Source organism: Phyllobates terribilis, unplaced genomic scaffold (assembly GCF_046119375.1).
Source record: "Phyllobates terribilis strain yellow unplaced genomic scaffold, ASM4611937v1 Scaffold_1__5_contigs__length_1240528914, whole genome shotgun sequence".
Classification (NCBI taxonomy): Eukaryota; Metazoa; Chordata; class Amphibia; order Anura; family Dendrobatidae; genus Phyllobates; species Phyllobates terribilis.
Window position 1 is genome coordinate 362,648,762 of NW_027362761.1, and position 13,309 is coordinate 362,662,070.

Sequence of the window (13,309 nt, forward strand, 5' to 3'; positions counted from 1 at the left end):
ACTGGTCTCTCCATACAGGAGGCATCTTGAAGCTGTCATCACCAACAAAGGCTTTTGTACAAAGTATTACATAAACTTCAGCAAGCCTGTTCAATACTTTTTCCCTGTGTCATTTCTCATTACACATAATTTATGGACATCTATGGTTTAATTTCTCTGCCTGTGTGGATCGGATGGGTTGTTACTGACATCTGGTGAGAATTTCATGTCAATGGCACCTTTAGAAATATATTTACTTAGAAAATTGGTGACGTGTTCAATACTTATTTCACCTGCTGTAAACATACACACAATCAGCATTAATTGAAATATTTGAAAATCGATTATTTTCAATTACAATAATTTTTGAGACATTTCTGTATCATTAGTGCTCATTTAAGGCATGTTACAATGTATGTGTATAACATATACACAGCAAAATATCTTCTATTAAGAGAATTGAAAAGTAAATTAAATGGAAAAATCATGACACATACTACAATAAACCAGCCTATTAAGAACAACAATATAAAAAAATGTGTATTTAATAGTCACTGAGATGGTAATTATTGTACTCATTTTTCTACAGCTGCAGTCAGGTACAGGCTTAGATTGTACAAGATGCCAAAGTAGAAGACACCTCTACATAGTCATCAAGCTAAGGGCACGTTGGTTGCATAACAGATCAGCACACATCAGAGTAAAGCAGTCTTAATTCTGCAGGTAAAATATGTTCCCATCATTCAAGGATAGTGGAGTCAAGATACAATCCAAATTTCTCTTACTGATATATCATCAATATCAATCTTCATCTGTTCGGTCCTGGAAGAATTCATCAAAATTCTGGGATTTATCCTCCTCCGTCTCCTATAAAGAAAGAAAATAGAAAAAACACAAAACATGATTTAATTAAATAGTAAAAGATTCAGCAAATGCTCAGATTCTTAAAAGGGAATTTTGTCACAAGATTTTTGCTACCCCATCTGAGAGCAGCATGGTGTAGGTGCTGAGACCCCAATTCCAGCAATGTATCACTTACGGGGCTGCTTGCTGCAATTTTGATAAAATAGGGATTTCATTGATTTTATCTGCTGCAGATCTACCAGTTCTCTGAATGCAGAGCTCTGTGTAACCCTGCCCACACCACTGATTGACAGCTTCCTGTGCATACTGTGCATAGGCAGATAGCTGACAATCAGTGGTGACGGTGGAGTTATGTAGAACTCACTCATGAATACAGAGGACTACATGGCAGCAGGTTTACTAATCCTCTAGTGATAATCTGCTGAAAAAAAGTGATTTTACCAAAACTACTACAGCAAGAAGCCCAGTAAGTGACATCACAGGAATCAAGGTTTTTTGTCTCTATATTATGCTGCTCTCAACTTAAGTAGCAAAAACCTGTTGACAGATCCCCTTTAAAGACACTCAGTTACCAGGTTTTTGCTTCCTCACCTGAAAGCAGTGTAATGTTGGAGTAAAGACCTCAATTACAGCAATGCATCACTTACTGTGCTGCCAGCTACAGTTCTGATAAAACAGCGTGGTGGAGTCACACGCTCCCAATTCATGAACGCACACAGCTCGTCATGAGTTATCCATTTTAGCGGATACAGGCAAAACTGGTGTGAAAATGGCAAAAGTCTTAAATCTACGCACAACTCCCGAGTTTTCCAAAATTTTGCAACTTTTATAATTTTACAATTTTTATTGGGAGACACGAGCCAGCACAGCCATACCACTACTTCCACATGTAAATAAATGCTGACAGGTTCCCTCTAATGCAGCAGTTTATTTGATATGCTCCTTATAAATATGTTAAACCTTTTTAGAAGTTCTCCAGTGTTCGTGGTGAGGCCATGGCTTTTAGTTCATATATAATCCTACCCCTGCTCAAAGCAAACTATTTTAATCCATGATATAGTCACAAATGGAAGTCACAACCTACATCCATCTACAACCTCCAAATAAAACCCATTGCATATGCGTCATTTTCCTGACTGCCCAGGACCACCGAAAAGCAGAGCAAATTAGCACATGTGCAGTGGATTTGTTCGACGGTTCATAAGAGAACAATATAGGACACAGAGTGCTCGGCTTCACATATAGCAAAAATGCAGCAGACCTTCTAAAAAGAACGTATTAGTGAGTAGCCCATTTCAATGTTTAACACACATCTGTAAATGGTATACCCAAAGTGGTCAACCACTTAAAAGATATAGTCTTATAAGGCTACACTGTGCGCAAAATTATAGGCAAGCGAGTATTTTGACCATATCCTCATTTTATGCAGATTTTCCAACTCCGCACTGTATAAACATGAAAGCTTATTAGACGTAGCACATGAGGTGATGTATAAGTGTGTAATGAGGGAGGGTGAGGCCTAAGGATACCACACTCTCTATCAAGATATGCAGAATTACTAGGCAGCTTGTTATACTCAGGTAAAATGGGCCAAAAAAGAGATTTACTGACTCAAAAAAATTGTGACAAGTCTTAACAGCAGCATTCCTGAAATGATTAAAATATTGGGGCCTGATCACAGAACCATCAAAAGTTTAATTGCAAATAAAGTGTCATTGTAATAAGGTCGCAAAAAAGACGTACATTAACTGCTAAGGATTTGAGAAGAATCACACATGAAGGGTATGTGCACACGATCAGTGTTCACTGCGGATTAGACGCCGCGCAGGTGCGCTGTGTGCAATCCGCAGCGGCCAGATGTTACATCATAGTGTATGGGATTTATACAAATCCCATGCCCACTATGCGTCTCCAGCTCACCGGCGGAAACTGACATGCGGCGCATCTTTCCAGACAGCAGCATGTCAATTTCTCCAGCGGGTCCGCATGCGGGCTTTCTCCATAGACCTAATCACTATGGGGAAAGTCTGCATGTGAGAGAAAAAAAAAAAGAAGAAAGAGGCTGGCGGTCATTTGCATAATGAGCGGAAGCTGGAGGCGGCTCCTCCGCAGCCGGCTCCGGATAATCTGTACATACCCAAAGCCACCAGGAAGCCATTATCCTCAAGTGCTATCATATTCCAGAACTGCAACCTCCCTGGAGGTCCAGAAATACAAGGTGTTCAGTGCTCAGAGACATGGCCGAGGTAAGGGAGGCGGAAAACCAACCAACACAAGAGAAACGTCAAGACTGGGCCAAAAAATAACTGAACACAAAATTGAAGAATTGATGAGCTGAGTGTGACTCTTGATGGCACAGATGGATGAGCCCATGGCTGGATCAGTATCAGGCACAGACCTCCACTTTGACTCAGTCGCCAGCAAGGTGGAGGTGGGGTACGGCTATGGGCTGGTATATTAAAGAGGAGTTGGTTCGACCGTTTTGGGTTGAAGATGGACTCCAAATAAACTCCCAAACCTACTGCCAGTTTTTAGAAGACACTTTCTTCAAGCAGTGGTACAGGAAAAAGTCTGCATCTTTCAAGAAAACTATGATTTTTATGCAGGACAATGCTTCATCACATGCACAGAAGCCTCCCAGTAAAGGCCTTAAAGATGGAAAGATAATCACATGCCTCACTTCCTCTCCCGACCTAAACCCTGTTGAGAGCTTGTGGGCCCTTCTTAAATGAGAGATTTACGATGAAGAAAAACAGTACACCTCTTTGAGAAGTGTCTGGAAAGCTGTGGTTGGTGCTGCTAAAAAGTTGATTGACAGTCTGCATGGATGGAAGGCTTATGACTGTTACTGAAAAGCAAAACCAAATTGCCTAAAAATTGTGCCCACAGTGAATGTGTTTTATTACTGTCATCATAGATAAAGCTCTCCCACTAATGATCCCTGCTATGTGCCAGAAAGGGGAGTTGCGCTTACAAACCTGCTACTACATGGACAGACCAAGCATGTCCATATGTTACATAGTTAGCCATTCATTACAATAAGGGATAGGAGAGGCTATATTTGGAGACATCTGCTGTCCAAATTAATTCTGACTTCTCTATAACAGGGAAGACATAATTATGAAAGCATGCCAAACCATTCTCTAGCCAGGAAAAGATACGTTGGTCATGAGGTGGGTGCATTGCAGACAGCCAATTGAATATACTGTTTATGGACACAGAACCAAGATGCATTTTATTAAAATGATGCTTAATAAAAAAAAAAAAAAAAAAAAAAATCAATCATGGAATATAGTTTCTTCATTTTGTACACCACTTTCAAAAAAAATGAACATGGTTGATTTACATCTAACTATTGGCACATACTAAGGTACTGGTAGAGATGCCCTTGTGTACAGTATAATTCATAAAATATGGAGCTTATTGACAGACAGCTCTTATACAGCAGCTGAAGTATCCGTGATCTGTTTTAATCACATTGAAGTATCGCAGGCTAGGCTGTCTTACATAGAGCTCAACGTGCCCTAGCTGAGAGTGATAGTGTGAAAGCTTGTGTATGAGATCACTTATGTTTTCTTGATGGTTTTAGCATGATCCACACTATTCTTAATATAGACTGTATTAATAATACTCTATTAAACACAAATGAATACATGAAAAGATCCTTTGTTTTCCATCAATCCTGAACATACCTTTGGCTCTTTAAACTCCAGGTCTTCCCCATATTGTATAGAGAAATCTATATGCTGGAGGACGATGTGAATACATTCTTCATCTGATCGATCAAACGGTAAGAATCGAACCATGCTGTAGTCATCAATCTATCACATAAATAAATAAAGAAAGAATCATAAGCCAGGGCCACACATTTTTACCCCAACCATAGATCTCACCATTGTCTGTGGTGATTCAACATGTACGGTGGATTTCACCCCTATTACATTGAAGAATTTAAATTTGTGGCATAACTATCAAGCTGAACATGCTGAAATCTATCATGCCGTGAAAGCCCCATCCACATGTATAGAATTGTATTTTAATTTGCTAGAGATTTGTAATTCTGAATCAAAGATATTCAAGATTAGTTTATACAATAAATTGAATAAAACCGGGACAATTTACCAATCCACAAATCGCCTTTGTCAACTTCTTGAATTTCTTGCTTCTCAGTTTACTTGTTGAGTCTTCAATCATGGAATACATGTCTGGGTCTAAAAATCTGTTAAAGGGAAAAGAAATATGTTGAGAACCAACATAATTTACATGTGCAACATTAACAGATTGCATAGTAACAAGTAGGACTATTTTAAAGGTAGTCCCAACAGCCCAAACTTACAGTATAAAGTAAGCACATAGCTCCGGCTTGACTGAGCAGACATTGCTTGCTCCAGGTAAGCCAGCAGTGAGGGAGGTGGCAAAATTTGTGGGTAGAACAGCACAGCGAGCTTCTTGGCCACACAACAGTGCACCGAGTACAGTAATTAATAGGTTTTTTAAAGACTTGATTTCCTGCAGAATGGAGGCAGTGATCAGAACAATAGAGGTATGATTTTTATAAGGGCTATATTCCCTTCGGGCTCTGTACTTAATTTTTACTGTCAGTTTCGATTGACAAACTCCCTTTTAATCTTACTTTTCAATTTCTTTTTTTGCTTTCTTGCTCAATAAATCCATCTTGGTCATGATGTTGCATTGTGGTATCTCCAAGGAGACCATTGCGCTGAGGGCAGCCATGACACCGGATATAAACTGATAAAGAAATAAAACAGCTGTACAGAGTGCACTAGCATCTTTCCTTGCCCAAAAAATGAAAAATTTAAATAAAAATAATGTAATAAGGATGCAAAAGATGAAGAGAAATTGCAGTGGGCACAAATATTAATATGTATGGAAAGTGTCAGTCAAGCCTTTAAAATCAACCAATGGAAAACAAAGAATATGCAAAAGGAGGACTGCATACCTATATAAAAAAAAAAAAAGTAACTACTTTATGAAAAAAAGAAAAGAAAAAGAGAACAAATATAACAGCGATTAATACTATCTCATCCCAAGATAATGAGTAAAAGCAACCATGTCCTCAAAGCAAAATAATGGGTGCAGATATGTAACTGGAACACAAAAATAATAAAAATAAAACATTACTATTACTTCCAATAATAATGTAACACAATTAAAAAAAAAAAAATCTTTGAAGAATGGATGTGTAATAAATATAATGTTTCAAACCCTAAATGTAGGTTTTTAAGCTTTGAAACATTTATTACACACCCATTCTACAAATATTTTTTTCAACTGTATTACATTATTATTGTCGGTAATTTCTTTTGTGTGTGTAAGGTTGAGTTCACACGATGCGTATTTCATGCGTTTCCGCGGCGTTTTTGCAGTTGCGTAAACGCCGCGGAAACGCATGAAAAACGCATGGTAGAAGGGAAACAATGTTCCCCAATGGAAATCCGCATGTGCTGTGCCCATGATGCGGATTTTTCCACAGCGTCAACGCTGCGGTCAAAAATCCGCAGCATGTCAATTAATTTTGCGGAAACGCGGCGATTTCGCCGCCATTGACTTGCATTAGAACGCGCCAATTCCGCAAGACAGCATTTGTACTTGCGTTATTGGCGCGTTCTAATATGCGGATGGTACCCGAGTGTGGAGGAGAGGAGAGTCTCATCCACACCCAGGTACCATTAAAAAAGCTGTAAAAAAAAGAATAAAATAAAAAATAAATGTATACTTACCATCTGTCGGCCCGCGCAGCGCTCCCGCTTGGTTCCCGGCACTTGCAGTGAGTTGTAGGACCTGCGGTGACGTCAGAGTCATGTGACGGGTCACGTGACGCTGACGTCGGCAGGTCTTTCAATTCAAAGTTGCCGGCAGCCGGGAACTTTGTAAAGCAGGACAGCGCGGGCCATCGGAGGTAAGTATATACACTCTCTCGGGTCACACTATATAAATCCATGCTGTTTGCATGGATTATATAGTGTGACCTAGTTGTCAAGCACTTTCCAGGTGATGCTAAAATCGCCTGGAAAGCGCTTGTCAATCTGCATGCGGAAACGCATGTCAATCTGCATGTGGATCCGCATGTATTCTGCAGGAAAAACGCATGCACAATCTGCATGCGTTTTTTCTGCCAGGGAGATGCAGAAATGATGCAGAAATTTTCTGCTTCATTTCTGCATCGTGTGCACATACCCTAACAACTACATATCTGCACCCATTATTTTGATTTGATGCCAAGATTTATTCTTGCTCAAAATCTTGGGCTGAGATATGTTATCATTCACACCTTTGGTGTTTTTAATCACCCTTTTTTATTTCTTTTTATTTTTCACGATAAAGTCTAATTTTTTTGATATGATGTCCTCTTTTTGCACATACTTTTTGTTTTCCCATTGCAAAAGATGACGATGTCACCTCCAGGACAGGTTTTCCGATGGCTCATACTACTGCTTGCCTGTAAGACTTACCTTGAAAGATTCCACCATGAACTGAGAATCAACCAAGAAAACACCACAGACTCTGAACTCCCACTGCTGAAGCTGATCCACCAGGTACTTCATAACTGGGAGATGTGTGTACAGTTCAATTTGACCTAGATAAATTCAAAGAAGCTCAGTTATGCTGGAATTATCCACATGAACCCACCTTTATAAGGCACAAAATATTTTCCAAATTCTTGGCAAAACCATGTCATTTTTTACTTTATTCGCTAATATGGTGCCATCTTATACTGCAGCGCTATACAAACACCATCATTACAGTCCCCATTGGAGCTCACAAAAAAAAAATCCCTATTAGTATGTCTTTGGAGTGTGGGAGGAAACCGGAGAACCCAGAGGAAACCCACGCAAACAAGGGAAGAACATACAAACTCCTTGCAGATGTTGTCCTTGGTGGGATTTAAACCCAGGATCCCAGCGCTGCAAGGCAACAGTGCTGAACTACGGTGCAGTCATTTCGTAAAACCGTATTAAAAAAAAAAAAAAAAAAAAAAGCACTGAACCCACCTTAAAACTATTTACGATTACAATGTGTGACCACAGTCTAAGAGAAGTAGATCCTCTAGAACATCCTCACTATAAGGCCAGGGTCAGACGAGCATATGAAAGTTTCATCCAGGAAAGTTAAACAATTATCTATAAGGTCATCTGGGTGTCAGTTTTCTTACGTTCGCATGCAATCCGTTTTCATACATTTATATTCAAAAATGTATATGCTCAAATAAAGTTTGAGGTTAATAATGGAAATATAGCCATAAAAATCTAATGTCAGACAGATGTTCTATGTGGAGATATTTAACAAGCATTACAGTTAATTATTTGTCTAGACGCTGCAATAGCAAAAGGTTACCCTGAAGATACAAAGAACATACAAGTACCTGGGCAGTCGAACAGTATGTAATCATCTTCAGTATGGCCCAAGCAGCTCTCCAGCCAGTCAAAGTTATTAGCAAAATACTCCATACAGTACACTAGTCCTCCATTAGGACCAAATCGAAGGGATGCATCTTCCATTACATCGTCTACTTCAATCAGCTCTCGAATATCTGAGTTGGAATAAAAGAAAAAGTCATCTGGAACATGGAAAATCATTCATACGTTCATGCCATATGCAATGAGGAAGATTTCTCTTAATCGGAACCAATTTTTCAAATACCGTAGATGTAATAATTGCCCTGTTAACATGCTGGTCACAATATTCTTTATGGTCATCTTTAAATATAAATATAAATATATATATATATATATATTCAAGACAAAGTAGTGATCATGTGACAGATATACTGCTAGACTTCTGGTCAGTAAGGCTTTGTTGATACTAGTGTCATATCTATATATAATAACTTTTTCACCATTAAAACAGAGCCACATCTGTTGCAAACCATTAATTTTGCGACTGGGACCAATAACTTTCATTAAATCTGTTGGGTTTGTGTGTTTTTTTTAACAAGCAAATTTATGCAAACTGTTCTATTTATTGCTGTTGAAAACACTGGGAAGCCCCCCAAAAAACCATAGCAGAGCCCAATCCCGCTGAAGTACCATACTGTCAGACTATATTCAGCGTGAACTTACTAGAAACAATAAATTCCAGTCATGCGTACAACAAAGAAATGGAAGATACTCTGAAGGTGTGTTGCACTAACTAAAGGGGGTTGGCTGGGCATATTATATTGAAGACATATCCTTAAAGGGAATCTGTCCCCCTTTTAAGCTTTTCAAGTTATTAATATGAGCATACAGCTGAAATTAGTAATACCTGTATGCCTCCTGGATGTGGCCTTGTTCAGAAAAAGCATCTTTTATAGCTTTGATCTTCCAGGCTATGGGGCGTACACTGCCCAGAAGAGAAGACTGCCTCTGGTCTTCATTATAAAATATTTCTCCTCTCAGTCTCTTCAGTGTCCCTTTTAAGTCATGTGCATGGCCGTTCTCGACACTGTGGGGAATTCACCTTCACTGTGCGCCGGAGATCACTGGGACTTGAAGTTACAGTGACTCTCAGGTGCCTGCGCACATCAAAATTGCAGACAGTGCCCACAGAAGGGCGGAACAGTGCAGAGGAGCGACGGCAGACAGAATGCGCAGGCGCAGGATTTCCGGCCGCGCACATGAAGTCAAAGAGATATCTGAAAAGAAGGGGAGGAGAAACCTTGTATAATGAAGACCGGAGGCAGTCTTATCTTCTGTGCAGGGTGTGCTCCATAGCCTGGAAGATTGATGATGCCTTGTTCAGTAAAAATCATCTTTTTATAACTTCAAAGAGACATACAGGTATAACTAATTTCACCTATATACAACCTGCATGCCCATATTAAAAACTCAAAAAGCTCAAGAGGGGGACAGATTCCCTCTAAGATAGGTTAATATTAGATCGGTGGGGCTCTGACAATTGGCATCTCCACCTAATCAGCTTTAATTAACTCCGGCTGCTGATCAGCTCCTCAGGGGGTGGCCGGGAGTCAGACCCCATAATCTGACAATGATATACTTAGGATAGTTTATTATATGTCCAGACAAACCCTTTAAGATATGGTCGGTCTAAATGAAAAAAAAAAAACGGAAAAAGTACAACTTGGCATATCAACTATTCTGCCGTTATCTGTCTTTTGTGTACAACTGTTATGGTCTAAATTGGTAATTTCGGTTGTCCAAATGGTCTGTGACTTATAGCCAATTTTACTTGAGCACAGCGATACACCTCTGCCATTTTCTTTTTCTTTGTGCAGTTAACGGGGTTTTCCCACAAACTACATTTTAATCAATAGATTTTGGAATAAAATAAAGAAAATAAAGTTCTGAAATTGGATGCGTTAAAAAATGTTTTTCCTGTTCTAAGATAATCTTCTAAAGCTATGTGCCCACGATGCAGAAATGCTGCGGATTTTTCCGGAGCGTTTCTGCATCTTCCTGGCAGAAAAAACGCATGCGGATTTTACATGCGTTTTTCTGCCAGGTAGAAGCGCAAGTGATTTTGCATGCGGGTTGTCAATCGCTTTTCCAAGCGATTTTAGCATCACCTGGAAAAGTGCTTGACAACTTGGTCACACTATCGTGCAACCGGCATGGATTTATATAGTGTGACCAAGTTACGATGCTGCAAATGCAGCATCAATAGTAAAAAAAACAAACAAAAAAAAAAACAATTATACTCGCCTTCAGATGGCCCCCGATCTCCTCAGCGGCTCCTGATGCTCTAAAAAGGATCTTCAATGACGCCATTTAGCCATGTGATTGTCACGCGACCATCACCTGACCGCTGACGTCAGCGGTCGCATGACTGTCACAAGACTAAATGACGTCATTGAAGGTCCTTTATAGAGCACCGGAAGCCGCCGAAGATACCGGGCACATCGCTGGAGACCGGGGGCCATCTGACGTCAGCGGTCAGGTGATGGTCGCGCGACTGTCACATGACTAAATGACATCAGGGAAGGTCCTTGCAGACCACCGCTGGAAGCCAAGGAGACAGCAGCGCCGCTCAGAGGAGACCGGGGAGCGCCGGAAAGGTGAGTATAAGTTTTTTTTTTTTTTATTTTAATTCTTTTTTTTAACTACAGGTACTATGGTACCCGGGTCTGGAGGAGAATCTCCTCTTCTCCAGACCCGGGTACCATCCGCGCATTGAACCGCATAATATCTGCATGTGCACGTGTAGTCATGCAGATGTTATGTGGTCCAATGCAAGTCAATGGCGGCTAAAAAGCCGCGATTCAGCAAAATTAATGGTAGTGCTGCGGATTTTTCGGCAATGATAATCTGCAGTGGAAATTTCCACAGCAGGTGCACAGCACATGCGGATTATCATTGGTGAACATTGTAGACCTTCTACCATGCGTTTAAGTGTTTCCGTGGCGGACTTGTCGCTGAGTAAACGCTTAAAAAACGCATAGTGGGCATGCAGCACTAATGTGCCCCTGCTGTGTATTGTGTAATGGCTGTGTCTGACCGTGCAGGAAAATGGTCTGATTATGCCACAGCTCCTGGGCAGGGGAGGAGGCAAAAGAGTACACAGACATTACAGCACGGGATCACAGCAGATTCTTCCTGAGAAGTAATACATTTCCCTGCCTTGGTTTAAATAGTTTAAAACAGAAAAAAAATAAATCAGCTGTGATCCCATGCTGTAATGTCTGTATCAGGGCACGGCCTCACTACTGAGCATGTACATAAAGTGCAGCACAGATTCATCTCAACCAAAAGCCGAGATCCTTAGATCAGAAACAGCACAGACATTTATAGGACATTTCATAACTTACCCAAATTCTTATGAAAAAATTACAGCACATCCTGCATTGTACTACTGTACCCAATTTATTACACAACTTAGGAGTCGGTCCATTTTATACCAACTCCACAGCACTGGTCTGTATACTCTTTTGCTTCCTCCCCTTCCCAGGAGATGTGGTATGATCAGACAGTGTTCTTGCACTGTAAGACACAGCCATTACAAAGTACACAGCAGGGGCACATTTATAAGATTCTCAGCACAGCAACATTTTTTTTAACACATTCAATTGTAGAACTTATTATTATCCCAAGATCTCTTGGTTAAAGGGAACCTGTCAGGTCGCCCATGCCCTCCAACTCCGCAGCATTCACCTATGTATGAGTAAATTCCCTGTCTAACCAGCCCTGTATAATGTTCTTGAGTGAAAACAAGGTATAAAAAAAATCATTTATAAGCCCTAATCCTAATTCCCCAGACTAATCAGCCCTCTTTCCAGGTTATCACGCTCCTGTGGGCGTGATAACATAACTTGCAAGAGCATTGCCATCGCCGCTTATGCAAATCTCGCACACGTGCGCCGCTCATTCCAGCAGGCTCACTGCATCTTTGAAGCCAGGTATACACTTCCCAGCTTCAGAGGAGCGCACTGCACATGACCAGAAGTTCAGAAGATGGCTCTGAACGCCCAAAGGGGCGTGATAACAAAGAAAGAGGGCTGATTAGTCTGAGGAACTAAAGCCCAATCAACTAGTCAAAGCCCTCATTAGCACACGAAACGGGGACATTATAAATGCTTTTTCTATACCTTGTTTTCACTCAATAACGTTATACAGGGCTGGTTAGGCAGGGAATTTACTCATACATATGTGAATGCTGCTGGGTTGGAGGGCAGGGGGACCTGTCAGGTTCTCTTTAAAAAGTGTACTTGTTTATGGGAAAACCCCGTTAATAAACATATGTTGGGACACAGCTTACCTGCCATGACTGGATAGTCAAAATATTCAGCTGCAGGATCCAAATTTACAACCTGAACTGACCGGTTCAGAGCCTCGCAGTGCTGGACCATGGTAGAACAGTAGGTGCTCTGCAGAAAGACATCACAAGTAAAGATCACTAATGTAACAGGGTCAGAAGGTTCAAATCTACATTGTGCAGCCATTCAGTTGTGGAACTATAATCCCCAGCATGCCCTGACATAATATACTGGGGCACATTTATAAATTTAATACAATCCAGGCTTTAGCTGCAGTTGTACCAGTCAGGACAATCCTCTGACCTAAACAGTGGGGGCTGTAGGTGCTGCACTACCTGCACTGACACATTGTAGCAAAGCTTGCAGCCAGGAGATGTGTGCTGCTGATAACACTCTTACAGAGGACTGACAATCATGGATACATTGTAGCAAACTCCCAGCTGAGAAAACTATTACGTCTGTTTCAGCCTCTCTATAGAAATAAGAATGTTTCCTCTCACAGACAACGAGCCCGGATACAACACAGAAGCTGTAATGTGCTTATAGCTGTATAACTGTCCTCATTCTGGGGGCCCCACGTCAGCAGCCCTCACCTTCCCGCTGCCCGCCGGCCCCATCACCAGCTGTGCATAGCGAGGCATGGTGTCTGCCCTGGACGCCGGGCCAGAACGAACTGGAAGAGACAGCGAATGTTTACACGTGGTTTTACTTCCGGGACAGTACGGAGGCCGCAACTGCTCAATCTGCGAATGTAGA

General features: G+C 40.9%; 1 protein-coding gene across 1 annotated transcript; it reads right to left on the reverse strand.

The window, feature by feature from the left end:
• Positions 1-508: 508 nt before the first annotated feature.
• Positions 509-13,298, reverse strand: GPN3 (GPN-loop GTPase 3). Its single transcript, XM_073676304.1, has 8 exons — positions 13,147-13,298; positions 12,556-12,664; positions 8,228-8,395; positions 7,317-7,441; positions 5,477-5,592; positions 4,966-5,062; positions 4,536-4,664; positions 509-846 (listed from the first exon to the last, which is right to left on the reverse strand). Exons 1-8 carry the CDS (start codon positions 13,192-13,194, stop codon positions 781-783), a joined length of 858 nt encoding a protein of 285 aa, XP_073532405.1. The 5' UTR covers positions 13,195-13,298; the 3' UTR covers positions 509-780.
• Between the last annotated feature and the right edge of the window lie 11 nt (positions 13,299-13,309).